The 26,904-nt window shown below is 48.8% G+C and overlaps 10 protein-coding genes across 10 annotated transcripts; 6 read left to right on the forward strand and 4 right to left on the reverse strand.

Moving 5' to 3' along the window:
• Positions 1 to 1,636: 1,636 nt before the first annotated feature.
• M431DRAFT_183175 (hypothetical protein) lies at positions 1,637 to 4,047 on the reverse strand. The gene is made up of 4 exons (XM_024913150.1): positions 3,742 to 4,047; positions 2,658 to 3,680; positions 2,284 to 2,594; positions 1,637 to 2,168 (listed from the first exon to the last, which is right to left on the reverse strand). Exons 1-4 carry the CDS (start codon positions 3,902 to 3,904, stop codon positions 1,962 to 1,964), a joined length of 1,704 nt encoding a protein of 567 aa, XP_024780167.1. The 5' UTR covers positions 3,905 to 4,047; the 3' UTR covers positions 1,637 to 1,961.
• On the forward strand, positions 3,739 to 5,127 carry M431DRAFT_183827 (hypothetical protein). Its single transcript, XM_024913157.1, has 2 exons — positions 3,739 to 4,731; positions 4,856 to 5,127. Exons 1-2 carry the CDS (start codon positions 4,191 to 4,193, stop codon positions 5,041 to 5,043), a joined length of 729 nt encoding a protein of 242 aa, XP_024780168.1. The 5' UTR covers positions 3,739 to 4,190; the 3' UTR covers positions 5,044 to 5,127.
• A 2,657-nt stretch (positions 5,128 to 7,784) lies between these two features.
• On the forward strand, positions 7,785 to 8,562 carry M431DRAFT_183879 (hypothetical protein). The gene is made up of 2 exons (XM_024913158.1): positions 7,785 to 7,817; positions 7,872 to 8,562. Exon 2 carries the CDS (start codon positions 7,955 to 7,957, stop codon positions 8,537 to 8,539), a length of 585 nt encoding a protein of 194 aa, XP_024780169.1. The 5' UTR covers positions 7,785 to 7,817; positions 7,872 to 7,954; the 3' UTR covers positions 8,540 to 8,562.
• A 1,494-nt stretch (positions 8,563 to 10,056) lies between these two features.
• On the reverse strand, positions 10,057 to 10,878 carry M431DRAFT_476971 (hypothetical protein; the record flags this gene model as incomplete). Its single annotated transcript, XM_024915525.1, has 1 exon — positions 10,057 to 10,878. The coding sequence occupies one exon, from the start codon at positions 10,876 to 10,878 to the stop codon at positions 10,057 to 10,059; it is 822 nt and encodes a 273-aa protein (XP_024780170.1).
• A 2,389-nt stretch (positions 10,879 to 13,267) lies between these two features.
• Positions 13,268 to 13,771, forward strand: M431DRAFT_59816 (hypothetical protein; the record flags this gene model as incomplete). The annotated part of the gene is made up of 1 exon (XM_024921549.1): positions 13,268 to 13,771. A coding segment is annotated over one exon (504 nt), but the record flags the coding sequence as incomplete, so codon positions are not given.
• Positions 13,772 to 15,289: 1,518 nt separating this feature from the next.
• Positions 15,290 to 15,616, forward strand: M431DRAFT_537353 (hypothetical protein; the record flags this gene model as incomplete). Its single annotated transcript, XM_024921016.1, has 1 exon — positions 15,290 to 15,616. The coding sequence occupies one exon, from the start codon at positions 15,290 to 15,292 to the stop codon at positions 15,614 to 15,616; it is 327 nt and encodes a 108-aa protein (XP_024780172.1).
• Positions 15,617 to 16,051: 435 nt separating this feature from the next.
• Positions 16,052 to 17,872, reverse strand: M431DRAFT_104001 (hypothetical protein). The gene is made up of 3 exons (XM_024911537.1): positions 17,712 to 17,872; positions 17,262 to 17,586; positions 16,052 to 17,196 (listed from the first exon to the last, which is right to left on the reverse strand). Exons 1-3 carry the CDS (start codon positions 17,844 to 17,846, stop codon positions 16,148 to 16,150), a joined length of 1,509 nt encoding a protein of 502 aa, XP_024780173.1. The 5' UTR covers positions 17,847 to 17,872; the 3' UTR covers positions 16,052 to 16,147.
• Positions 17,873 to 19,106: 1,234 nt separating this feature from the next.
• Positions 19,107 to 20,339, reverse strand: M431DRAFT_71042 (hypothetical protein; the record flags this gene model as incomplete). The annotated part of the gene is made up of 3 exons (XM_024921848.1): positions 19,107 to 19,223; positions 19,324 to 19,554; positions 19,605 to 20,339. 3 exons carry the CDS (start codon positions 20,337 to 20,339, stop codon positions 19,107 to 19,109), a joined length of 1,083 nt encoding a protein of 360 aa, XP_024780174.1.
• Positions 20,340 to 20,898: 559 nt separating this feature from the next.
• On the forward strand, positions 20,899 to 22,637 carry M431DRAFT_183965 (hypothetical protein). Its single transcript, XM_024913160.1, has 3 exons — positions 20,899 to 21,059; positions 21,180 to 21,249; positions 21,323 to 22,637. Exons 1-3 carry the CDS (start codon positions 21,057 to 21,059, stop codon positions 22,384 to 22,386), a joined length of 1,137 nt encoding a protein of 378 aa, XP_024780175.1. The 5' UTR covers positions 20,899 to 21,056; the 3' UTR covers positions 22,387 to 22,637.
• Positions 22,638 to 24,791: 2,154 nt separating this feature from the next.
• M431DRAFT_502634 (hypothetical protein) lies at positions 24,792 to 26,682 on the forward strand (the record flags this gene model as incomplete). The annotated part of the gene is made up of 3 exons (XM_024918179.1): positions 24,792 to 24,996; positions 25,223 to 26,322; positions 26,395 to 26,682. 3 exons carry the CDS (start codon positions 24,792 to 24,794, stop codon positions 26,680 to 26,682), a joined length of 1,593 nt encoding a protein of 530 aa, XP_024780176.1.
• Between the last annotated feature and the right edge of the window lie 222 nt (positions 26,683 to 26,904).

Consider the following 26,904-nt stretch of genomic DNA (forward strand, 5'->3'; position numbering starts at 1 on the left):
CAGGGAGTTATACTACTGAGGAGCTCCGATGGTAGTGCCAAGACAGGTGGGCGAGCTTGAAAGGCGATGTCTTTCTGAGCTGGCACAGGCACTTCTTCTGTCTTGGACGAGTTGCGCTCTGCCGCAGCTGCTGCAGCACCCTCATTTGCATCTGTGTGGGAAACTTCACCCTCGCCGTTGCCCTTGCTGCCGCTGCAGGAATCAATCTTCATGAGATCATTATCATCGTCTTCCGTGGTCATGGTAATGTCACGTCTACATCCATCAGTCAGCTTCTAGTCCCCAATCCATTTTAATTTCTCCTGGTGCTCGCAATGCTCTATACAGAACTTACTGAGTGTTATCAGAACCATCGTCTGCAGCCGCCTTTGAGAGATTATCCCTAAAACCTTTTATCACAACGTTTGCGGCGCACCCAACGCATGATGCCGTGGGATCATCTCGGCGACAGCCGCATTTTTGACAAAAGCTAGGCTTGGGCCTCGGTCTAAGTTTGCGGGCAGAGTTGGGATCTTGACTGCCCCCAGCCTTTGGTTTCTGAGTATGTGAAACCATGGTCCTTGGTGGCAAGTGCCGTCTACCTTGTGCGTTTGTAGCCGTGACGCGAAGGTATGATGTAGACCCGCAGGTAAACTTGGAGAGCAGCTTGTTAACGACAAAGTAAAAGAAACGAGTTTGTCAAAAGCACCGACGCGGGTACGGGATAGGATAGTGCCTGAGGGATGGAGAAAGAGTTGAACAACAGACCCGCCGGCTTGCTCTATTTATGATCGAAATCGAAAGAGACAAAGAGAGACAAGAAGACAGAAAAGAGCGAGAGAGCGAGAGTGGGTGAGTCTGCCATCGAGCAACCCCGACATGAGCCTCCTCTCGATCGCCGATAACGATACTGCAAACCCCAGATCGAGTCCAGTAAACTCTCGCGGAAGAGCAGAAAAGAAAGGTCATTCAGTTTTTTTGGCGTGCCAGGTCTCAGATGTCTCTGCCGACCGGGAGGAGTTCTAACCAGATGAGGCCCCAACTGAAGCGCCACGATTTCCTGTGAATGTTACGCAAACCAGCCCAAGACTCGGCGGTAATTGGGCCGCGGCACCGGCCATGGCTGTATTTCGCCAGGCGACTGACCGGCATCATCGTACGTGTCCGTGCCGCATGAATCAAAGAGGCTGGGAGCTAAGATTGTCGGTGACGAGAACCTGGTTATGATAGGCGCGTGATCATCACGCCGGGCATTGTGAGGAGGAGCAAATCTGGGAACGGAGGCTAGAGCGAACCAAAAGCAAACAATTTTAATCCAATAGTAATAAGACATGCATGCGTAGTATATTCAGGCAGCACGGCTGGTAGGGGGGTGGCAGATATTTCTCTCTGATTTTTGGCTGGTTTCACCTGGCATGGAAAAAGCAAAACAGAGCTGTGGAAATGAGCCGTCTACCCCGATACCGCACGTCCTCGCGCTTTGTACATGGTTGAGATCCTGCCCACGTATTGAGCTCGGAAGCCGACAACTTGGAAGTTTTCCCCCCCAGGGATCCTGTGATTAGTGTCTTACTTTGCCTCATAATGTGCGATCTACCTGAGGGATTGTTAGGCGAGGATCGGAACCAGACTTGACAGGTACGGCGAATAATCTGTCAACCAGGTTTGCCGACGTGATGCCCACAGGTAGGTACTCATCGGATCTACCAGCCCGATAGTTGAGGCGAGCACACTACTCGTACCTCAGTACATACTGAGAACCTTGAAGGTAGAGGTATTCTGAAAGGTTGCAGACGTACAGACAATTGCCCGGACAGATAGCCGCCAGTCTTGTGCTAAATGAAGCCCTGTGACACCTGGAGCAGCGGCTCTTGTGCTCCCTTCCACCGCAACTTGTTGTGTCTAGGATAGTAATAATTGGATTCAGTATAATTAAGATGTGCAACATGGTTAATCTAATCACAACTTGTGGCATATTGCATCTAATTGCTGCGCAGTTTTGCGTATGCCGCGAGGCCATTCCCAAACACGCTTGCCTGATCTTGCAAGAAAGACACATAGCTTGTTAAATCCCACATGTTCTTGCTGCCAGATATCATCAAGCTTAAGCTAGACAGAGACGCAGCAGCGTAGACAAGATACCGAGCGGCTCGTTTCCAGACCTCTTGACGGGGTTGATTTTTGGCAGTCTGCCTTGGCGTATTAGCATGATTGAGGTCACCAGGATCAGATGATCTGGGGGCGGCAAGGAAAAGGAAAGACAACAGCTGGGGAGGGGAAGGAAAGGAGGGGAAAGCAACTTACATCATACTCGAAATCCCTGTAGACAGGAAACAGACAGCGATACCAAAAGTTGGGCTGCGAATAGGGATAAGACATGGCGTTGTGCACAATTCCATTCTTGGCCCTATTGTACCAGCTGCCACACCCGGAATTGAACACCGTGCCCTTGAGATCCGTTTGAATCTGATCAATGTACTGCTTCTCTGCGTCAAGCTTGACATCAATAGAAGTAGCTTTGCCTTGCAGGATGGGTTTGATCAGTCGAAGAGAGTAGTTGATGCTGTTCTCGGCCGCCATGATGGATGAGGTGTGGCCTGTAAGGGTGTTTGGACCTACGGGATAAAACTTTAGACTACCTAGTTAAAGTCAGAGCAGAAAAAGAAATGGTGTCTTACCCAGTATCATAAAGAAATTAGGGAAGCCGGAAAGGCTGGTCGAGCTGTACGCCCCTGGTCCACCAAGAGAACTCCAATGCTCCTCGGCCGTAACGCCTCCTCGGCCGACCACGTCAATATTTGTGCAAAATGTATTTGAGTCAAAGCCAGTTGCCAGCACTATGACGTCTGCCTCTGTGAACCCGTCCCTTGAGCGGATGCCCGTGGGCGTCACCTCCTCAATGGTATCGTTCCGGAGCGTGACGCTCTCAGAGTGCAGGCTCGCCAGGTAACCCATGTCATTTACGCGCCTCTTACAGCCAAACTCAAAGTCGGGAATTAGCATGTCATGGTACTTTTCGGGAGCCGTTTCTTTGATGTATTTCGTGGCCTTGGCGGTCAAAAAACTGCGATGCGCGGCACCCGCCTTGTTCATGAAGAAGCCCTTCATGTTTTTCTCACACAGTAGAAACGTAGTGAATCGGAAAAAAGCAAGTGCTCCTGGTATGTTAATAAACATCCACTGGAACAACTCAGTGTTGGGAGCTGGCATCGGGGGAGTGATCCAGTGCTTGGACCGCGCAAACTGCGTGACGTGCTCAACCTGGTCTTTGATTGCCGGGACAATTTGTGCGGCCGAGCAGCCATTGCCGATGACGGCGACCTTTTTGTCAGTCAAGTCAACATCATGCCGCCATTGAGCGGCGTGGAAGACGGGGCCGTCGAAGCTCTCAATGTTTGGGATATCCGGCTTGCGAGGATGGACCAGAATGCCCGCTGCGCTGAAGAGGAACTGGCTTTCATGGATATACGTAGTATCAGAGATTTTATTACGGACGGTGATGCGCCAACGGCCGGTTTCTTCAACCCATTCGCATCTTTCAACTGTAGAATTAAAGGTCATTTTTTCACGGAGACCATATTGGATGGCCGTCTTGTTGAGGTATTGCCAAATCTCTTGTTGGGAGGGCAGGGGTGAGGACCACTCGGGATTGGGGGCGAAAGACAGGCTGTAGAGCAGGCTAGGAATATCACAGGCACACCCTGGAGAGGGTTAGTTTGACGGCAGAGCAATACCAAAAGCGAGGAAGAGAAGTGCTCGTACCCGGATATTGGTTCACTAGCCAGGTGCCGCCTAGATCATCGTTTTTCTCAAAGAAACGGACGTCTGAAATGCCGTACCAACGCTTGATAGAACATCCCAGAGCTATGCCAGAGAATCCAGTGCCAATGCAGGCGAACTGGCTGTAGGAGGGTTTGTCCGCCATATTTCGTGGGCGTCTTGGTAATTTGGAACTTGTTTGACTTGATGTCTCAGGTCTATAGAACGAAGAAATTAGGTGGATTGATGGGGGAAATGTGGAAGGAACCGTAAACTTGTACTCCGTACAGCTGTCTGCAGGTGCTAGATGTATTCTCTTTCTTCAACAGAGGCTTGTCCCAGGCATTCTCCAAAGATTCACGCGAAGCAGATGCTTAAATATCCAAAAATTCATCGAGCATCACGCCGATGATGAAATAGAGAGGCAAGTTTCCCGGTCTCTTGCTCATACCATGTACCATGAAGAAGAAGCAAGGAAATCCCCATCACCAGTTCCTCATTCGTCTCTACATACCCTGTTCCCCCCATCCATGGCCCCTCGCCCAGCCTGCTCAGAATTACCTCGGTATAGAGTGATGATCTCGGCTGTATACAAAGAACTGATTCAATCAGATTCAACAGAATCGCCAGGTGTGCTCCCCCTCCTCTGGGCAACAATTGACGATAAGGTGGTTGCTTGTAATGGTTGTCTTAGCCTCCCTGGATTCGTCCTGTGCAGTCCCCGCTCCGAGCGCAACGCACCGCTTCAGCAGTTAACGCCGGCATCAACTTGCTGCTTCTGTCTTCTCCCTGCAGCTGGAAAACAGGGCAAAGGCAAAAGAGAAAGAAAAGTCTCTGGTCCTTATCATTTCGTGAACCGATTTTCGCTGTTCCTAGCTCCAGGGCTAAAGGCAGCTTCCAAGACAGGAAGAAGCCGCATCGGCGGATCTTACGCCGTCGGAGTTGCGCCGAAATTCCCAAGAGCCTCCATATCCAGTATAGAGGAATATACGAGTAAGTTTCCTAGCAAAGCGGGACGGCCCTCGATGCGGAGAAGCCCCAATGGCGGGTCGGATCGATCCAAGCGTGGGAAATCGGTCAAATCAAGATAAACTGCTGACATGCTGCTCTAATACAGTCCATTGCAATGCTGCTACGACGGATGCATTCGTTTCCTACCCCCCTACTGTGTGTATACAGCAAGATTCTTTGCTGACATTTCCTACTTTGTACTCGTACATGCAGGCAGAGATACGGGGAGCGTACTGCTGGTACGAGCATGACCAACTCTCAATACAGTTGACATCAAATGGTATAGCAGGGTAGGCATTTATTAAGAGACGCGATCAGCTACTTTCCTATTGTGACCGCCGCAATCTCCGACACAGTAATGTGCAATGAGAGGAACACAGAATGGGTCGCTTTTCATTTGCTGAGGCAAAGCCACAGCGCCTACAAACGGCTAACCGAGGCAACTCGTCACTTTAATATTGGGGGGCCGCATTGAAGTGGTTGCATTTTTACCTCTCTCTCTCTCTCTCTCTCTGTCTCTCTCTCTCTCTTCCCCAACTGGATCCTTGCCATGTGCGTCACAAGACGACTTACAAAGGCAGCCTTCGAGACCACATCACATCTACCTTGGTCCCCGAGACAAGATGCCGGAGTGCGGAATTATACAAACTACCATTTCTAGGTAGGTATTTTTATGCAGAGTACTTCATAATGCTGCTGCCTGCCCAATGAACGCTGTGTGTTTGGCGTATCCATTATTGAGAAAAGTTGGGATGAGAAAAGTTGAAAAGAACACCTTGTATTTTCTACACGCCCTGGGTGTGAACGGTGGACAGCATGTGCCATCGAAATGAGCGGGCATACCCTTGCACGCAGCATTGAATCGAGGCTAGGAAGTTCCTACACATCATATTCGCCACGAACGTGGTAGGGGTTCCCTTGGCTTCTTTGTCTTCCAGGTTTCTTTTTGCTTTTCCCTCAGCCTCCGACCGGGTATCTGTTCCCGCCAAGACCAGGCCGTGTTCCAGCCGGACTCCCTCTTCCCGGCTCAACCAAGCTGGGCTGATGAGCTGAGACATTAGGCGTAAGATTCTGAGTAGATTGAGGATCATCATCCATGTCCCTAGTAGCGGTGACCCGGGTAGGCGAACAGTTTGTAAGCTAGAGCCTTGACATTATTACTCATACGTGTGATATCCCTGTCTTCCCTATGGATCGACAATCAAGAAGGCAGCCCGTAGTATTTACTCCAGTAGGTATTGTTAAGACAGCGTCTCAGCTGCCTTACAGTACTCAACCTTGACTCTAAACCTTGACGCCTTTCTCATCAACTGGGGAAAATTCGGACTGGGATTTAGGCCTTGTGATCTTTATTTGGAACTCTTACAAGGTTCTCGAGTATGATTATCGGCTGGGATCCTTGGGGGTCCCCCTCCCTTCCCTTCTTGCCTGCTGGAAAAAAAAAAAAAGAAAAGAAGATAAGAGAAAAGAAGTTGCGCCTTGTCCGCGATGTCTGTTATTCTTCTCTGTCTCGGCCCTTTTCCTGGTGAAATTTTAAGAGGATCGCATGATGAATATCACTATGCTGCTACTCTCTTTTCTTCCTCAGTACTCGATCTTTGTTTCTTCATAGAGCGTGCTAGAATTTCATCATCCTCAGGTGCGTTAAACACCGCTTGGACATTCTGCGTGAGTTTCTACTTACGTGTATGGCATGCTGCGTACACTGGAGGTCGCCAAGCTGGACGCATTTCTCTATAGCAAGTAGTCGCTTGACAGCATTCTCTCCAGTGAGGAGCAAAAAATGTCTGTCTAGACGGAGGATAGCTGCCTAGGAGATACCCAGGATTCCAATTAATTACTCCACTGTAGCGTTTATTCCTCCTTACTTAATAATAAACTCGTAAAATTATCCGATAATTTATAGCACTTTATTATTCCTCGCTGACTATCTATTTATCCTAAATAATCTAGTAGGTGCTAAACGATTTCCTAATCTTAAACTGATTTTGGGGTTTTAGAATTATTAGACAGATGCCTTAAGAGTATAATAGCAGGATTCGGAGTAGATAGCTTATCTCCTGGGATTTATAGTGTATTGTCTCCAATAAACCAGAGGCCATATGGGGGGGGGCTCTCATTGATTCTCTAGAAGTTCAGTGGCCTGGTTTAACCAGTGGAGAACAGACAACCCCGGCGACCTTATTGAATACTGTCGTTACACCAACGAGAGGATACGATTGGGAGAACGGCACGGTGGACAGTAAGTCCTACTATACTTCCTATACCCAAGCCGAGAGCACCGAAGCCTCCCAGGGAAACCCTACCGAGAAACCCAGAGGGACGCTTCATCACAATGAAGCGCCAGCAAACCAACAACACCCCGACGGGACGAGGATGGGGACGCGTAACACGCTCCCAAGCAACACCATCACGACCAGCCTCCTCTAGCACCGGAAGAGGTCGCAGGCGGGCGATTGTAGTAGAGGATGAAGAACGGCCATATCTGCTACAAGGAGCCGTGGGCAATATAAAAGACAGCGAAATGGCGGCAAATGCTGCTGGTGTCGCATACATCGCCACCGCGGCGATGAATGCGTTGAGACATGTTGTATAGAAGGAAGGGCGAATCGAGGGAAGGGATACTTGACATGTTTGACCTTGAAGTATAGATTCACTAAAGAAATCTTATTGCACCGCTTACCACGGTGTTTGCATTCACCATAGATGAGTCATATGGTTCACTAGGTAAGGTATGTACCTACGTACATATATGCAGGCTCCCGCATTGGCATCAGTGACTTCTCCTGTCTATTGCAATCACTTGAGATCCATTCACTCAGGTTATGTAACTCTTTGAAGATAAAAACCGAGTCTTTCCTCGCTTTTGCTTATTCAGTTGTTCCTGAGGCCTTTAGCTATAGCAATACCCACGACTAAACAACTCGAACTGCGTTCGACCTCAAGAACGTGCAGATTCGCCATCTACGCACAGCTAAACAACTCATTCTGCATTCGACCTCAAACCACAAATCTGCCAAAGAAATCTTATCGCATTGCTCACCACCCTCCGATCCGTAGCGACTACAGTAGGTTCGCTGACTCCGCAAGACAGATCCCCACTAACAGACTGCCTTGCGTAGAGCTTTCCCGTCCGCAAGAGCCTTCTTCTAGCGATATAGAGAACACAATATCAACCCACCGAGACTCATAAGGTCGTTCCAAGATGACAGATAGCCAGGCTAGCACTTCACCCGACGGCAGCAGACGTCAGGCCAATGAGTTTCCCTCACCCGCGGGTAGCTCTCGGCCCGATCAGGGCTCAGCGACCAAGAATCTCCCAGTCTTGTTGCAAGAAGCAGAGGGAAACCTGGAGTGGAAAGAGGGCGAATTCGATAAGAATGCCGCCGGAGTCGCGTCTATTGCCGTGGCGGCGATAGACGGACTTAATCTCCTTGTAAAGAGCGGCGGCAAACTTAACGAGAGAGACTTTAATTTAATCAAGGAACTCGTGGACTTTATTCCACAGGAAACAATAGATTCCTTCTTTCAGGAGCTTACTGGTTCGGTGCCCCCCCAATCCGGAGGGCTTCTACCAGTGAAACAAAGAACCAGACCACCTCCGGTCCAGCGCCTCTTATCCCCCAATGCGCCGGCTGACAATGATGGTGGCGTTCCTGTCAATGCTCTACCAGATGTCTCTAATAAGAATACCAATGCCTCCAGCCAGATTACCTCAACCTCAGAGTTCTCGGCGAGTAGCGAAAACCCCCCAAGTCAAGCTCACCACGAATCACCCGACAGCTTTTGATGCTCCAGATGAAAACGAGCATATCTCAGTTCCCGAGATTGCAGCATCAGGAGAAGAAACGAGGAAGAAGGTGATGGTAATGGTGACAGCGCCTCGACCACCTGGAGTATGTTGGTAATTTTTTGAGGATGTTGGAGGGGGGATGATGCATCAGAAACGGCGGAAGACACCTGATATACTGAAAACAATGGACATGCGGGAAGCGATGGATCTGCAGTAAACAACGGATCTGCTTGAGAGCCAGCTTACGCTCCGTCTGTTTGAAGTAGACTATCTGAACTTGTGGCACAGAGAACATAGACTGTAGTCTAGTCGTTATTGAAGTTCTATTTGTTGCGGATAATGCAGGGCAGCTTAGTTTTGCTGTTGGGTCTTTCATTTTGCCCGACTGATGCCCTCGCTACCTGAACCTGTTTCTTCTTCTAGCTCTTGGAGCGCCCGTGATTGGTTTTTCTTCCCCGGCCCCTTGCTGGAGCTTCTCCTTGGGCAAGGTTTTTAAGCCTAAGGCGGAATTGGTCTATTTCGTCGCCATTGGATACACTACCATTCTTAAGGCCTCTTCGCTCGATTCTACACAATATACCTAATTAATCTTATCATAATGAACATACTTAGACACATTGCATAGAACAACGGCGTTATTACTAATAGTAATCTTTATATAATCTAGGAGCTTGTGAATTTTCTTCTATAAAACTCTATTAATTTTTTCTAAACCGAGTTTAGGAAGCTGGTTGCAGAAGCAACTCCATCCAACGACTTTCACAATCCCTGGCTATTAATGGAAGAAGGAGTCCTAGGATCTCCTGTCCAGCGAATCTTTTCCCTGCCACACCCTATTTACCCCCTACCCTGCCCACGCCTCGAAAGCGGAGCCGCCTTATCGACGAACTTAAGGCAGAAGAAGACTCAGACTTGGATGTAGGACGAGCTACGCGTTTGCCAATTGACTATCCATATATTATTAAAAATATGTGGATAGAGTATTGTAAAAACCCCCACGTTTCAGTCCTGTATACTGCAAACCAAGCAATACCGCTTAATAATAGACTTGTAAAATTATCCGATAATTTATAGCACCCTGTCGTTCCTCGCCGACTGTCCATTCATCCTAAGCGATCTAGGGGGAATTCTATTAGGAATCTTATAGAAAACACAGGGTAAAAATAATATTTTCCCAGTGGGAAATTACCTACAGTTCTTTAGTAAAGCTATAGGACATCTCTGAGATTGCTTATGGGGAAATCCCAGGGAAATTGCGGCCCAAACTCTTGGCAACTTGTGAGACTTTTTTTTATGGAGATCCTCAGTAAATCTCACCAACAGGATATGTCTGGAATATCGCACAGGGGAATATATTAGATCTTATGGGGAAACTGTTTTTATTTAGAACTCTTACAATATTGTCTAGTACAGCTATGGGCTGGGATTTTCTGGGAGTCTCCTCCCTTCCCTTCTGCCTATTAAAAAAATCCTGCTATATATCCTTCCAAAATCCTGATGTTACCACAAGTACTCTAGTCATCTGAGGTATCGTCGCTGCTTTCGCCATTGTTCTCTCCCTCGCTTGGTGGTCCTACTTGATGGACCGGGACGTCTCCCTTTTCATTGGGAGCGTTGAAACTTGCCTGGCCATTTGTGGTCAGCTTGATGTTGCAGGTTTTCGACTCGGCGAAGCTCGGTAGTCCGGACAATTGGAATAATGCTGGCATGCGCTTCGATATCTGTGTATATCCGTGCTTGTCGTAAAATTCAACGGCTTCTATAATCAGCTTCCTTACAGCCGATCGCTGAGCCAGCTTGCTGCATGTCGAAGAGGCATCTAATGCCTTGATGGCCCCTTCGCCAGTGAGATACACCACCGCGGGGTCCATGCGGAGGATTGCTGCTGCTGGGATCCCCAGCATGCCCATTGACTTTGCAAGAGTAACATTCATCTTGCCCTCCTTGATAACTGCCTCATGGAATTTGCCAAGAAGTTTGGCAACATCGGTATCTCGCAGAGGCAGAGCTTGTCCATTCGCGTAGAGGACCGACACACGAATCTTCTCTCCTGCCACTTCCCAACAGTCTTCCAAGATGTACGGCATTTCGAACTGCTCTCGCGCCTGTCCTCGGACTCTGCCAGCGTCCTCGTGCTCCGACTCATCTTCAGCCTGGAGCTCTTGGAGAAGACTCGATGGTCGCTTTCGAGAGGGGGTGGTCGCTCCTCCAAATAGTCTGCGTTGGACAGGGGGCGATGCTGCTTCCTCTTCTTCTTCGAGCCAGGTATTGCGAAGGCCACCGGAGGGATTCTCTCCTTGCACGAGGTTGCCCAGTTGGACGCGAAATTGTTCCATATTCTCAGTGTCAATATATTCCACAAGTTCTTGAGCAATCTCAAGGTCTCTGCCCTCAATCTGCCCTTTATTTTAGACAATAGGATTCTAATTAATTACTCCACTATAGCGTTTATTCCTCCTTACTTAATAATAGACTTATAAAATTATCCGATAATTTATAATACCTTATTATCCTCGCTGACTATTTATTTATCTTAAATAATCTAAGGGGGTACTGAACAATTCCTTAATCTTAAATAGATTTTAGGGTTTTAGAATTATTAAATAAATGCCTTAAGAGTATAATGGCGGGATTAGGAGCAAAGAGCTTATCTCCCTGGGGTTTGTGGTCTATTATCTCCAACAAATCGGAGGCCAAATCGGGGGCTATGGGGGAGCTCTCATTGAATGCCGTACTACCAAGAAATTCCAGTATAAGCTTTGTCGGTCTGCGTAGTCAGTTTGACCTTTGCTCCTTGCACCGATTCTGATCTTTTAGCTGGCTTTTCTGCTGGGTGGAGGTGAACACTACGGATACAACCGTCTGCGGTGGGTGTTTGGCGCAGCGTTTCTGGGGTTCTCCCACTCAGAGAATTTCTGAAATTTTTTTCGAATAAAAATTAATTCAGGTAGAAAGACGATCGTTCTTTTGTATCTTTACATAATAAACTAAACCTACATACACATACTAAAGCTGATCGCTCAAGCTCACTGCCAGTGTAGCATCTCCTTATATTTCTCTCATTTTTCTGTAAGAGTATCTGACAAATGCCAAAAGAGCATAAAGGCAGAATTTGGGGCAGATTGCGTAGAATACACTGCCGGGATTTCTGGACCATTGTCGCCAACAAACCGCAACCCATTAGGGTCGCCCTCTGCGTTATACCATGCAGCCAAGGTATTCAGGTATAAGCCTTGTCGATCGGGGTGCAGCTCTAGAAAAGCAGCATCCAATTGATTCCACCGGGATAGCTTTTGATGCCATTTTCGTAGGCTGGCGCTATATTTTCCCTGGTTAATAGGCGTGATGTTATTCCATCTCATCGGCCAGTCATGATGATTTGTAATGCGCGTATATACTTCTCCAATGGTATTGACAGTATAAAAGGATGCTGGCTTCTCCAAAACTCACCTGACTTTGAAGGATAGCATGGAGTTTATTAAGGCGGAAGTTATTTGCGTTTGTTGTCTTAGTTTTGCCTCGCCGAGCAAGAACAGCCATGGCAGCAGGTTCGCGATTAACCACCGCTTGACGATAATGCTCAAAGTTGCGGAATTCCTTCGGCTTGACTTCCTTCGCTGGTATCCAATCTGATTCGCTCTTCACTCGATGGATTTCTCGAAAGGCACATGCCTTTTCATGATCTGGTAGGGTAGCCCACCCTTTGGAGTTTGTGACTGCTGCGCATTGAGAAAAGGAATCTGGTAAAAGAACCTCGATAGAAGTAAGATGTACAGCCAAGTTCCAGATAGAGTCCGAATATATGCCCTCCCTTAGCTGGGATCCATGGAGAAATCGGCTTCCATGATTAGAGTAGAATATAAGTTGTTGGATTTCTCTGCTTTTGTGTACAATATAGAAGAAAGGGTCCTCGTCGAATACTTTTAGCTGAAGCGTGACCCTCTCCAGTTCGATAGAAGCGATAATTTTCAAGCCATCCCTCAAAGGTATTTAGAACAGCTTTGCTGACGAGAACTACAATTGCCGAGCGAAGTATTAGGTAGCTTGAATCAACACAAAGATCTTGGTGCTGTTTTCTTCTACTATGGCTACTTTCTTCTACTATTGCGACTTTCTTCTACTATGGCTACTTTCTTCTACTATGGCTACTCTCTCCTACTATCGGTTACTTCCTTCCACTATCGCTATATTGATCTAGTATCTTGCATTATCAACAATATTGCTACTAGAATAAATACTACCGCTTTCTTTATTAATTGACGAGGAACACAGTCATATCATACATAATGCAGTCAAGGCTCTAATTTTACCTAAGCGCCAAGGGCATAGATCAACCCTGTATTGAGCTGGGAAACGCCAACGAGTGCAAAACTTTCGACAAATCAGCCGCCTCCGATGCAACACAAACATTTTCCACACCAATTTCACTTCATCACGCTCGATAACTAAAGAGCCCCTTTGTTCTACGATTGCATATACAAACCGACAACAACGCACACCAGAAATGTCGCCGCGAAAACACGGCCAGTCTACACCGGATGGCCGCCGGCTGGCACAGCGCGAACCGGCACAAGACAGCTGGCACCGCACGGCAGTGAATCACGATTCCCAGGCAACGGGCACGCTGATGTCTAGGTAAAACAAACACCGCGTCTTCTGTTGACTTTTCTTAGACTTCTCCAAAACATTTCCTCCTCGACTGCGCTGAAGATGCTGAGGTTTCTGGTACCCGAGAGGGACAGCGTGTACCCCTCAAGAGACTCTCGATTCCGCCGTTCATTCTATCAACCACTGCAAAAGAATCCACCGCGATTAACCAAAGAAGGGTATATTCGCGCCCTTCAACTTTACGGAAGAGAAGATCACCTTCTTGATTCTCTGAAAAGCTCAGTGGCCCGATTCAACCAGTGGAGACGAGACAACCCCGGTGACCTCGTCGAATGTCGCCGTTACGCAACTGAAAGAGGTTACGACTGGGAAAACGGCACAGTTGGCTCCAACTCCTACTACACCTCATACGTTCAATCTGAGAACATTGAGATTGCCCAAGGGAATCTTACCACCCCACAAACCGTAGCCACAAGGTCCATTGACTCTGCTTCGAGAGCGCCTTGGGTTGAATTTGCACAAGCCCAGGAAGCTTCTTCTAGCGAAGAAGAGCAGATGACACCGAGAAACCCGGAAGGGCGCTTTATCACAATGAAGCGACAACAGGCTGCTACCCCGGCGGGACGAGGGACTGGAGCAAGAGGACGGGGCGCATTACGCGCTCCCAAGCTACACCATCAAGGCCGACTTCTTCCAACACTGGAAGATATCGCAGGCAGGCCATCGTGGTGGAGGATGAAGAGCGACCATGCTTGCTACAAGGCGCTGTTGATAATATGGTGTGAAAGGACGGCGAAACCGCAGCAAATGCTGCTAGTATTCCCATACTCCGCCCCAAGTTGCCTCTTCAAGTTGGCGACAAGAGCTACAACCGTACGACGCGTCATCCGGTGAAGAGCAGATTATGCCATCCAGAAGCACAAGAGGGAGGTTTACCTCCATTCAGAGTTCGCCTGCAACACCGACTATACCGCGAAGAAGGAATCGCCAGCCTGTCATAATCCCAGACGAATATCCCAAACTTTTGTGCCCAAGGCAATATTGTCTGGAAAGAAGGCGAGCCTGTTCGGAACGCTGTCGGTGTTACAAGTATCGCCAAAGCTGCGATTAATATTCTTCGCTGTCTCGTTAACGCCGATGGAGTATTGGATGAAGAGGATTTTCAACAGATGAAAGAATTTGTTGATTTCATTAACGAAGATGATATGGAAAAGCATCTACAAGAGCTTTTGCCTCAGCAACAATCCACGCCCCCAAAGACGGCTTACAAGCACATTCCTTTCGCAAGAATCCACGGAGACGTCTGTACAGCGCAGGCTGTTTAACCTCACGCCAACCCCAAATCAACGCAAGAAGCCTCGATTCTTGGAAGAACTTGAGGCTGAATCTGACTCAGCTCCTGAGGACCCCCACCAAGCCAAAGGGAAAGCAAGAGAGTAAGCTGAGCTCCCCTACATTATCCGCGACCAATGGGACATTGATGGTGAGCGGATTACAGTTTATGTACTCTATGCCCTGCCTTTGCATAATGGAGAATTAACTGGGTTGCTGGGAAAGTTATAAGTCAGTTATTGCTGAAAACAATACCAGTATGAGTCTATCCTCCTCCATGGCATTGCCGGGCATTCCAGCCAGCTCGATCCTCAGAACCGACCCTGCGGTAATATGCCTTACCGGAGAAGGTGCAGAGCAATCCTTGAGTACTAGGTAGCGTAATGCGCTGCGCCCATCTTCAGGATCGTTCAGCAGCCAAGAAACTGGTGAGAGCTGCCGTCCAGTTCTATAATGATTTCACAAAAAAATAGCGACAGTAGGGGAACGTAGTTATATTAGAAGAAAGTAGCGACAGTAGAAGAGAGTAGCTGATAGTGGAAGAAAGTAACTATATTAGAAGGAAGTAGCTGATAGTAGAACAGAGTAGCTGGTAGTAGAAGAAAGTAGCTGATAGTAGAACAGAGTAGTTGATAGTAGAAGAGAGTAGTTGATAGTAGAAGAGAGTAGCGATAGTAGAAGAAAGTACTAGATAGCTATAGCAGCAGGCAGGAACTTTTAGCCATAAACAGCTCACTCGTCAATACGTCACCAACAAGGGACACGACTCCGTGGCAAACAAGTTAAGTCGACACTGATGGTTGAGACATGTCCCGAGCAAGATATCCATACGCAGACACTGTTCAGCCAACCTCTAAAATCGCAGCCAGCCAAAATCCACCTCTGTGGGAAGAGTTCACTCAGCTACAAGAAAGATCTTCTTCCGGCGATAACAACATGTCGGCCCGTCGTAATTCCCAGGGCCGATTTACGGCAATGAGAGATAGCCAAGAAGCTATTACGCCCAGTGGCAATCGACGTCAAGCCTTGAACCAATCTCCCAGGCCCGCGGCAAGCTCCCAACGCCAGCGACGCATAGCAGCAATAAAGAATGTTCCATACATGCTGCAGGGAGCAGAAGGAAACCTACATTAGAAGGATGGAGAGTTTGCGGAAAACGCTGTCGGCTCCGCGTCTATTAATCTTGTTACAATGAACATGCTCCGACACATCGCACAGAACAACGGCGTCGTTACCGATAGTAATCTTCGCATAATCCAGGAGCTTATGGATTTTCTTCTACAAAACTCCATTAATACTTTCTAAACCGAGTTTGGGAAGCTGGTTGCAGAGGCGACCCCTTCCAATGACTTCCACAACCTATTTCTGCTAGAGCAAGAGACAGCGCAGCAATCTGTCCAAGGTATACTATATCCAAGCACGCCGCTTCCTCGAAAGCGGAGCCGCCTTATCGACGAACTCGAGGCCGAAGAAGACTCAGACTTGGATGTAGGACGATTACTGGAGCCGGAGTAGAGCCAGAGTTGGCTGCGACTAATTTTACGTGAGATATTCCTGTGATCCCTGTTGATCGATAGCCAAGAAAGCAGCAGTCTTTATTACGGTAGCCTTATTACGAGGAAAGTAACCACAGTATCTCAACCGCATTACTCAAGCTCGGTGCTCCTATGCCTTGACGCCCTTCTCTCCACCATTTGGTGAAGCAACCTCCTCATCCTCTTCCACAACCAATTCCTTTTCGTCATTAACGCCCATCTCGCCGCTCCATCCATGCTCTAGCAAGTAAGCTCTAAACTTTTCGTCCCGCACGGCGAGATCCTCGCCCGTCACGTTGGGTACAAAGAAGTAGGTGACCAAAACACCCACCACACCACAGATAGCAGCAATAATAAATGTCCACCGCTTGCCCAAATTATTCTGGATTGGCGTGAATGCTTGTACGCCAATTGCTGCACCTGTCTTGCCGATTGCCGCTGATAGGCCATAGTACGATCCCCTGACACTTGTTGCGTAGCTTTCAGCAGAGAGCAAGCCTAACATATCGCCAGGACCGAGATTTCCTGAACTCTGCATCAGCGCATACATGATCACAAAGAGAGGTGTGATTTTTGTGATTTTATCGTAGGCACAGCCAATAATAAGCCCAAACACTAGATATCCACTGAACCCCAACATCATCACGTTTCGCCTGCCCAGTCGATCACAGAGAAAGGCGCCGAGAAAGACACCGGGCAGGGCAATGGCTCCTAGCAGTAACTGCCACTCTGCTGTGCTCCGTAGTATGTCTTTAGGGTCGACCACGGAAGAAAGAATAGTGCCGGAAAAGACTCCATTAGGAAAGGTGACAAAGTCGTAGAGGAACCAGGCGCCACATGTGCCAATCAAGGTCTTCCAGTAGTATCGAATAGCCAGACCGTAAGGCACATTGCGCTGGATAGCGCTCTTGCGATAGAGCTTGGAGTTGAGCATCTTGAGACGGAAGTAGAAGACGGAGAGCGGGAGAAGTATGCCGATACCGAAGCATACTCGCCACACCGTCGACAGATGGTTCTCACCAGCGGCAGAGAGCACAATGAGGAAGATCGAAACAGCCAAGGGGCCGCCAAAGGAAAGTGGCAAATTAGTTACTAATATAAAGATTGGTCCTCGTTTATCAAGAGTTCTTTCGTTGGCTGCTTCAGAAGATGATGTGCTTGCAGCAGGATACTCGCCGCCTTGTGTCGTGTCAGTCGTCATTCTGTCTTCGTGGCTCAAGGGGCTGCCGAAAGGGGAGTCTTACCAACACCAAATCCAACAATGCCTCGCGCAACAGTCAACATCCAGAACATGCCGTCAATGGTGACTCCATGGGCGGCAGTGGCCAGAATACCGCCGATGACGATGAGGAGCGTTGTTACAACGATTGCAGTCTTGCGTCCAAGATAGTCGCACGTCAGACCAACGCAGACTTGACCGAGAATGGCACCGACAAGTAACGAATTTGACACGCGAGTGGAGACAGTTGAAGTGTATTGCGCAGGATACTCCTTCTTGAAGAGGACGTTGGACATTGTCATGAGGTTGTTCTGGTAGCCATCGGAAATGAGAGCAGCACCAGCCGCGATCTAGACAACGCATCATGCTATGTCAACAACTAATTCTCGTATTTGAACATATAGCAATACATGGCGAACGAAGCAAATAAAAGTATACAAGAAGCAGCTTTCATACAATCGTAGCGGAAACTCACAATGGTAAAGATGTCAGACAGCGACTGGCGCTTCTTGGCCGCGCTACTTTCAACGGCGACGACAGCATCATCGCCATCTCCTTGAGTCGCAACCACAGCGCTCGACTTTTCCGTCTGGCTAAGCTCGACAGACATGGTGCAGGCAGCTCTCAAGAGGCTTTGATTCGTATGCCGAGTCTGATCGATGGGGTGAACAAGTAGCCGGTTGGCCTTGGCCCTCTAACCTCAACAAATCAGCCTAGGTCAAATCGAATTAGACGTACGGGTGGTGCCAAGAATATATATGCACGAGCTACACACCTTTGACCGAACCGCCGACGTCCCATTTTCGCTGCAGTTGAGGATTGCAGCGTCGCAACGGAGTTTGCTGCCCTTCTCGTTTCTCTCTTAGCTCCCCATCGCCCATGAACTTTTGTTTCCTTCAAAAGCGGTTAAAGACAGGCATAAGAGGTTATCGAGAGCCAATACCAAGAAGCTGCTCGCACATGTGATGCCTTGGTGGAGAGAATCCGGCTCATAATTGCCGAACCATCGCCAAGGGGTGTGTGAAGAAAGTCGAGATGCACTGTCCACTTGCGGGAAAATCATTGGATTAAATACAGTGTCAATTGGGAGTAAGCACTTGTTTAAAGCAGATCGACAAAAGTAGTAGTAGTAGGATCTTTATAAATGGGGTCGGTGGCGCCGACGCCTTTTACATTCGATATCCTTGAAAAAGCACTTAAGCACGTGCGGGTGACTTTCTTGAATGCTTCTTTTGCAGTATCTTCGTGTGATTAAATTTCCACGTCTAGTTTCCAGTCGGGATTGTCACCTACTTTTCGTGACTGTGGTTTCGATCTAGTAGAACAATAAGTATCCTTCACTACTCTAGTATGAATGAAAAACTACTGTAGAAGAAATACGAAGAACCAGCTTTTGCGATGTTGATAGTGCTACGCCAAGTGCTACCGTTCCCACTCTTTGATCTACTAAACATGCTGTCCCATGTACGAAATAGTATTGAACTGTTGTGGCTGTGGGAGAAAACATCGACTGTTGCTTCTACACGTGGTTCATCCATGCAAACAGCCTTACCCAGCCTCGTGGTAGGCAACAAAGAAACATCCAAGTGACAGTCCCACGACCCATAAAACATGTACGTTAAAGTCCATATCTGTGGATTGTGCACACCACCTTGAGTCACCGAGCACACTATCTGATCACTCTGGGCCAGTATTGGACGAGACAAGGATGCCTCCAACCACTTGTCGATGATAGCTGCTCCCCGCCAACTCAAAGCATCTCCATGCTTTCCTGCCACGTGGGAACGATGCTTCTGACAGCTTGGCTACCGACACTTCGTGCCGTCCATGTAAATCTCGGGTCCGAGTTACCGAAGCACATGTAACCCACCTATGCCTTTAGCATGTTGCCCGTCTGCGGATCGACTTCTTGCCGGCCTCTAAAATTGATTCGGAAGTTGGCCGTGCCCTCTCGAACAAGTCGAAAGAACCATTCGGGGCCCCCTCTCTAGAATAGGAAAAAAAATCGGTCAATTTAGGTTTATGTAGCCAAACACGGCAAAGCTTGGATAGGAGAAGAAGATTGGATGATGGAGAATTCTACTCACCAAGGTTGTTGCTACTCTGTTGATGCCAGGCAAATAGATGATCGACCCATAGCCGCTGTACACGGCGCTCACCATCGCTTCACCCACAGTGTCGACCTGCAGGAACGGCAAAAGAAGGTTTGGCACATTCGTATGGCCGCTGACGAGAGCTGTGCGGATGAAGCAGAACATGCCGAATGTGAGCCGTACACGAGGTGCATTGTGAATGTTCTTGAGCTCCAACTGAAGGGCCTAATACGCATATTAGTCCAAGACTTCTACCTGATTACGAGCAAGTAAACCTCGTGTAATGCTAACAGCCCGGCCTTCGTCGCGGCGTAATCTGCAATCATGGCTGGTGGTGTCACACAACTCAAGCTGCCCGTGTGTATGATATGTCCGTGGTCCCTCTTAACCATCTCTGGCAAAAACTCCTTGGCAAGAAGCATCGGGGCAATGAGATTCGTCTTCACCGTGGCCTCGACATCCCCGTACGACCCTTCCATGATGGTTGCTCCGCGGACCAATCCTGCATTATTGAATAACACCGTAGGATGCCCGACCTCATTTCTGATGAGCTCACAGGTAGACCTCAGGGCATTGGAGTCGCTCAGATCGCACTGGTAATACGACACGCGAGCCCCTTCTTGCTTATGTTGCAATTTCAGCGGAGCGTAATCGACAATTATAATTCGAGTTCTTGGGTTTCGAGCGATGAGCTGCTTGGATATACTGGCGCCGACACCATCACTTCCTCCCGTGACAACGACAATCTCTTCATCCCAGTTCCACGTCTTATCCGATACCCAGTTGTTGGCAAATTGCTTGTCTAAATAGTCGTTTAGAGACAGAAGAGCACCAGCGAAAGTTAGCGCGTAGACTGGGAAAAGGAACCTAGTGACGATTGTGTCTGGAGTGTATGTAGCCAAGCCCGATAGAAGAAGAGCTACCGGTGCTGTGATAACAGGGTTAAAGAGCCAGCGTCTCAAAGGAGCAGCTATCGAGTCAAGAGTGACCCCCTCCCTTGATGTAAACATGGTTTTTTGTATTGATGTGAGCGCAGGAAGATTCTTGTGTTGTTTTCGTTCTCTTTCTAATTCAGAGTTGAGTGAATAGGCATACCACCACAGCTTTAAGAATGGGATACGGCTACATAGGTATGCGACCTCCCTTTGATCCTAAATGTGGCCGTAGCGGGAAATGGCTCACATGATGTTGAGGATTCGGGACTATTGACGCCCATTGTGAAACAGTTGCCACATCGGCATCAGCCGTACATGCATCTCCCAGCCGTCCCTATTCTCCGCATCTGCGCCAAGCTGAAAGTACTGAGCTGAACTGTTACAATTGCCTCCGCTTTGGCCTTCCGAAGTGACAGAACCTGATACACGCCCCGCTCGCTTAATTGGATAGCAACGTTGTTGGACTTGGTTGCCATCCTCGTCTCCAAGCCTGGGCTGGGTGTAACTGGTATGTGCACAGCTACATATCAAGAAGGCGGTAAGTCAGTCCATGCAAGACGACCCTACATGCGTCCGGTGAGAGTTGAAAGCCTGCAAGATAAGCCATAAGAGGATGATATTGGCCAGCGCAACGTAAGTCAACTGAGACAGAATGCCACGCTGTAAAACACGGCGCAGGAAGCGTCGTCTAAGAGAGGAGAGCGGTTTTATAAGATGGGCTGGCTTCCAGCTGCTCCAACGGCTCTTCAATGTTTCCATCGCATGTATCCTTATTTAGTTGTTTAGTTGTGTATGGTATGTCGACATAGTTGTGCAGTTGAGCACTGGTAACCACGATATCCACTTTCGATGGTAGGACAGAAACTCATCATTCACTCAGTATCTCGCTGACATACATTCGAAACAAACATCTAGGCCAACAACGTCAAGCCTCACCTCTCCATTGGCGAGAAACTGAAGCTGATCGGGCTTTCGCTATTTGTCGGTGAGTCTTTGCTGGTCAATGAATATATATATAGCTGGTATCATTTCAACTGATCAAGGATGTCTTCGCTTAGCCCCCTGTATGCTCGCAATCGTTGGTGCACAGGTGCTTCTGTTCGCTTTCCGGAACAACTTGAATATTCGGCTGTATCTTTTGAGTGCTGGTGTCAGGGTTATCTTTAGTACCTTTACGGCTCGTGAAATCCAAACTTTGCTTCCACCTACCGAAGACGTATACAGAGCATGGATCCAGCGAAAAGCTAGGCTTACAAAGGATCCAGCGCTCAAGGAACGGCTCCAATGCGATATAAAACGTCTCCCCGATGGCAACTCAAGCATTCTCTGGGTTGGAAACCGCCACAAAGCCCGTAAGGTGGTACTCTATCTTCATGGTGGAGGATATGTCATGCCGAGCCAAGCAGGACACTTCGAATGCGTGTGGAATACATTCGTTCTCTCCGGACTAGAGTCAGATACCGAGGTAACTGTGGCATTTCTACAGTATTCCTTGGCTCCCGCTTCGAAAGTTCCCGTACAGCTCCGTCAGGCCGCATTTGCTCTCTCCGAGATTCTCAAAGCTGGCTTCAGCGCCAAAGATATCGTCATCGGCGGTGACTCTGCTGGTGGCAATCTCACTATGCAAACTCTCAAGCATTTGGTCGAGCCTCATCCTGAAGCTTGTCATATCGCATTAGATGAGCCTCTGTCGGCTGCTGTGTTGGTGTCGCCGTGGCTCAGTACTGAGTACTCTAGCTCCTCATGCCTGGAATACGATAGCAGCGATATGCTCTCGAGAGCCGTCATGCGCTCACTGACGGCAGATGCCTCCATCTATGAACAGCAGAGCGACTCGGACGAGACCAACAGCTGGGCGAAGCCCCTTGAATGCAGAGGGGCTTGGTTAGGCAAGCTACACAATGCCGTGAGGAAGATTCACATGACTGTTGGTGGGAGGGAGATTTTGGCCGATCAGGCAACGTCAATGGCAAAGGCCATTGAAGCCATGAAGACGGATGTCCAAGTAACAGTGGAGAGCGACCCAAACGCCGCCCATGATTTTATTGTAGCCGAAGGAATACTGGAACAAGTCGGCGAGGCGACGATTAAAATGAAGCAGTGGTTCAAAGGATTGCTATGAGAACCGAATATTTAGCATAATCCCCTACAGATGAGGGAAGGTATTCAGCAATAGTGAGAAATAGTCACTATAGTTCTATGCAATACTGCCCTCCAGCACTCAAGACATTTAGAATGACGAGCATTAATCAGTCTGGAACTTGTGGTCACACACATAGAGTGGCACATATTTTCAAGGTATTTCTCGAAGCGACATTGTGGTAAATGAAGAATTTAGACTGGCGTCATAATGAATCAGAAATGAGCACAGGTTGGTGGAGATGATTTAAGTCGAATACGAGTACTGGAGGGAGCGGAAGGTGTCTGATTAAGGAGAGTTTGTATTCTGCAGATTATGAAGCGAATAGGGGGAGAGGAAAGAGAGAATGAGATGAAAATTCAACGCTGCAGGTGTTCTTACCCGTAACTCTAAGCTGCGCCATACACGTCATCACCGTTCTGGTTCTGTGTATTAATGTGAGAGGTGATCTACTGTAGTGAGAGAAGATTCATAGAATCCTTCTATGCTTAATCTAGATTTGGTATCACAATATATGGCAATTCACTCGCTCATTTATTGTGCATGTTTTCCGTGCATCTTGAGAGAGCTGGTATCTGGTATCAGAATGAGATTCTCACTTACGGCAGCCTAGTCGGGTGAGTGACTGCACTCACAAATCCGCAAAGCTTTAGAGATTGGGGATTAAAAAGGGACTTGCTACTCATAAATATCAAGACTCCCCTCAATTGCAACGTCAGAAATTAAAGACGTGTCACGAAGGTACTTATTTTCATTGAAGACGATACCTATCTGGAGCAGGGAAAAGACGGCTTCTTCGGCCCCCTTGCTCTCGCCTCACTCACTTCCAGTCACGTTTTGTCATGGAAATACACACTGGATGACAATTGAAGGCCAAGCATCCGAGTTGCCTAATAGTCGTCTGATGCTACCTTTCTTTGGGATGGAACGTCTTGGCTGCCAAGCACGGCTTGCGCGTCCTCGCGAATAATTCGCTGCTCAAGTATCAACTGGGAGCTGTGCGGCTCAAAAGCCGTCCGTGAGGCAGCCAAGCCACCGCCACTGTGGTTACCATGCGGTGCACTGCGTCGATTGAAAGAGCAAAAGGTGGAGAGTCAGAATTTTCAATATCTAGCAGCTCATTTTTGCTGTTCTAGAACGGACCAAGGATTGCTATAGTTGTATAAGTTAAAGAATAGCGATACTGTAAGCACCGAGTGGTGAGATAAAAATTAAGCGCTCGGTACTTGTCCTGCCAGAATTCAGTTGAGAGTGAAGATGCTCCGTTTCATCCATAATTGACATCAGCCCGAGGACCTTTCCTTGAGGGTGGAGCGGCATCCCTGTTGGACTGTGGAACCGATATTACGGGAAGAGAACAAAGCTCTCGTGATGGTGCTCTTTGTATAAGTGCTGCAAGGTCTACCTAGGTATTCAATTTGCATCTCCGTCTTTGGTCAACAGCTGGCACCAAAAAGATTCTCAAGCATATGTATCAAAGGGGCGCTTCTGGAAACAATGGGACGAAGAAGTCATAGGTAGGCTGTAGGAATCTATGACGAGGGAGGCTCTTGAAAGAACTCCATAGGCAGAGCTGGACGACGCCTCTCCCAGGAGATCCGAAACCCCCACAAAACTTGAACCATGCCTATGTGGTTGGCTAGGGTCCATAATACTGGCTCACCACTCCATGCCAGCATAAGCTTTTTTTCTCGTGTATCCTCAGCAAGAATGAGCCGAACCTTGACTTTATTGCCAGCAAGAGTACAAAGTATCGCTGCTTACTACTCGTATACGTGTGTTCAACCACCCAAGTATCGGCTTGGCTCTCCCGAGAACGAAGTGTGTGGCCACCGCTTGATCCGCCTCAATAGCGTCATGTAGCTGAGAACGGGCGCCACAACGCGGAAAGCTGTGCTTGGCGGGTCGAGTCCAAGCCGACTAGTGCTTGTCTAGAGATGCGAGAGCTCGTCTAGTGCAGAAGCCGCAACGCTGCGCCGCGTTCGCTCCAACCTCAGCTTGGCCAACAGCCTGTCGAGGGAAGCTCTCCAGCCTCATCCAAGGCTTGTTTTCTATGGAGCAGGCCGGCCCGTAATGGCTAGGAGACGACAATCGGAGACGAGGTCAAGGAGCCCATAAAAGGGAAAATGGACGTCTTGTCTGTTCCTCTGCTGTCATCGACCCTTGTCGACGTTCCCCCGCTAGTGAGATCGCGCCGAGATCTGGGTTAATCACTCTGTTGACTCGATTGCCTTTCAGCTGGGACTCGATTTTCCTCTTTCTCTTTTTCTCTAGCTCCCCCCTTCTTCCGTCTCTTTGTTCCTCTTCCCACCCGCCGGAGCCGATATCCTCGCGAACAGAGAGAAGCAGAGAGAAGAGAAGGAGAGTCGACAGGACCCTCGCACACCATGAGGCTGACGACAGCGCTCGGGCTGCTGATCGCGGCGCAACATGCGGAAGCCGTCGTCACTCCGATGTTCCCGCGGGCGGAATCTGGTGATGGATATTTGTCGATCCCCGTGGGAACCATCAAGAGGCCTCACAACAAGGTTGGAAAGAGAAGCGCCATTGACGCGGTGTTGGAGAATATGGATTTCTTCTATGCCATCGAGAGTGAGCTCTTTTTGCCCTGCTTTTAAGCCAATCACCGCGCCTATTGGTTTTCTATACAAATTTGGATTTTTTTTCCTTACTGCCCCATATAAGCCAGACGCATTATCAACCGTTTCCATGTCTCAGACACAGCCGGCGTCTCATGTATAAAGCGACAGCTACTGCTACTACTTTCACCAATCGCATGCCGAAAAGACAGTTTATACTAACAGCCTGTCACCGCTAGTCGGCCTAGGAACTCCTCCCCAGAACGTAACCGTCCTTGTCGATACAGGATCCAGCGAGCTATGGGTCAATCCGGACTGCTCGACCGCACCGTCCGAGTCGCAGGCCGAACAGTGTCAGCAGCTCGGCGAATACAATCCCAATAGATCGAGAACGCCGCCGGTTGGTCCGTTTGGGCGCGAGGAAATCAACTATGGCGACCCAACAGACCAGTCCACGCAGACGTCAGTCGACATCACCTACTATGCCGACACGTTGAGCTTTGGCAGGATTCAGGTCAAGAACCAGACGTTTGGCGTTGTTACGTCCAGCGAGGGCCAGGCGCAGGGCATCATGGGCCTCGCGCCTGATGTTCGAGGAGGATTCCCAGGCGACCAACCATACAGCTTGCTGCTGAACACAATGGCCGACCAGGGAGTAATTGCCAGCCGAGTCTTTTCCCTTGACCTCCGACATTCCGACTCAGAGACAGGAGCCCTCATCTATGGCGGCCTTGATCGAAGCAAATTCATCGGTTCTCTCGAGACTCGACCCATCGTACCTGGCATCCAAGGTGAAACACGTTTGGCCGTAAATCTGACTACGCTGGGCCTCACGCAAAGCCGTTCGCAGAGCTTCAGGCTAAACAGCGCCGACACAACCGTGATGCTCGACTCTGGCACGACGCTCAGCCGCATGCACTCCGCTGCCGCATTGCCTATCCTCGAGGCTCTGGGCGCCCAAAACGATGGCGAGGGCTACTTTTTTGTGCCGTGCTCGCTTCGTAACTCCGCTGGCAGTGTCGATTTTGGCTTCGGCAACAAGGTCGTCAAAGTTCCCTTCTCTGAATTCATCCTATCAGCAGGCGATAGTGGCGGCCCCAGCGACTATTGTTACGTTGGCTTGGTCCTGACGACGGACCAGCAGATTCTGGGAGACACGGTGTTGAGGGCTGGATACTTTGTATTCGATTGGGACAACCAGGAGGTTCACATCGCCCAGGCCGCTGACTGTGGCAGTAGTGACATTGTTGTCGCTGGCAGCGGATCCAACGCCGTGCCCAATGTGCAGGGCAACTGCAACAGCAGTGATGCCGGTGTCACGGGCACAGGAAGCCCAACGGTAAGTGATAAAATTCAACGGCCTGTTTTGTCCTGAATCACAAGAACCAGGAACTGATAATACTCTCCACAGGCCACGGGAAGCAGCCCGACTCGCACCAACAATATCCCGACTACGGCCGTCACAACTGTATTTACGGTGACATCATGCCCAGTTTTCGATGTCGGATGCCGCACCGGCATGATCACGACCCAAACCATTCAAGGAGCTGAAGCCACGACTCAGCCTAGCGCTACCAGCACTCCTAGTAGCAGCGGCAATGGAGATGGAGGAGACGAAGATGCTGGTGTGCGACCTCCGGCCTTGACTTGGGTCTTTGTTGTGCTGGGTGCTTTGGCAATGATTTTTAACATTGTATAATTTCAAGAAGGGGTCTCTTACTGTATATATTGACGAGCGAGAGGACCATTGGCCGTCAATTCTGGATAACTCGGCCGAGGATTTACATACCAGGTTCGTATATGACGAAGGAGGGCGAGACACGACTGCACATGGAAGTTTTATTTCCCCAATGGATGCATGACATACATACACACAAATCCACTTTTCGACTTGCATTTAATGATTGTTTACGTGTCGTCG

Source organism: Trichoderma harzianum (assembly GCF_003025095.1).
Source record: "Trichoderma harzianum CBS 226.95 unplaced genomic scaffold M431scaffold_1, whole genome shotgun sequence".
Classification (NCBI taxonomy): domain Eukaryota; kingdom Fungi; phylum Ascomycota; class Sordariomycetes; order Hypocreales; family Hypocreaceae; genus Trichoderma; species Trichoderma harzianum.

What these genes read in the sequence shown, in the direction of transcription:
- M431DRAFT_183175 (XM_024913150.1), bottom strand. Translation starts at nt 3,904, where the DNA reads ATGGCGGACAAACCCTCCTACAGCCAGTTCGCCTGCATTGGCACTGGA. An exon ending in GCTAGTGAACCAATATCCGG is followed by an intron (nt 3,681 to 3,741) that starts GTACGAGCACTT and finishes AACCCTCTCCAG; the next exon opens with GGTGTGCCTGTGATATTCCT. An exon ending in TAATTTCTTTATGATACTGG is followed by an intron (nt 2,595 to 2,657) that starts GTAAGACACCAT and finishes TTTATCCCGTAG; the next exon opens with GTCCAAACACCCTTACAGGC.
- M431DRAFT_183827 (XM_024913157.1), top strand. Translation starts at nt 4,191, where the DNA reads ATGTACCATGAAGAAGAAGCAAGGAAATCCCCATCACCAGTTCCTCAT. An exon ending in CAGTATAGAGGAATATACGA is followed by an intron (nt 4,732 to 4,855) that starts GTAAGTTTCCTA and finishes GCTCTAATACAG; the next exon opens with TCCATTGCAATGCTGCTACG.
- M431DRAFT_183879 (XM_024913158.1), top strand. Translation starts at nt 7,955, where the DNA reads ATGACAGATAGCCAGGCTAGCACTTCACCCGACGGCAGCAGACGTCAG.
- M431DRAFT_104001 (XM_024911537.1), bottom strand. Translation starts at nt 17,846, where the DNA reads ATGTCTGTCGAGCTTAGCCAGACGGAAAAGTCGAGCGCTGTGGTTGCG. An exon ending in TGTCTGACATCTTTACCATT is followed by an intron (nt 17,587 to 17,711) that starts GTGAGTTTCCGC and finishes TGCGTTGTCTAG; the next exon opens with ATCGCGGCTGGTGCTGCTCT. An exon ending in CATTGTTGGATTTGGTGTTG is followed by an intron (nt 17,197 to 17,261) that starts GTAAGACTCCCC and finishes ACACGACACAAG; the next exon opens with GCGGCGAGTATCCTGCTGCA.
- M431DRAFT_183965 (XM_024913160.1), top strand. An exon ending in CGGGCTTTCGCTATTTGTCG is followed by an intron (nt 21,250 to 21,322) that starts GTGAGTCTTTGC and finishes GTCTTCGCTTAG; the next exon opens with CCCCCTGTATGCTCGCAATC.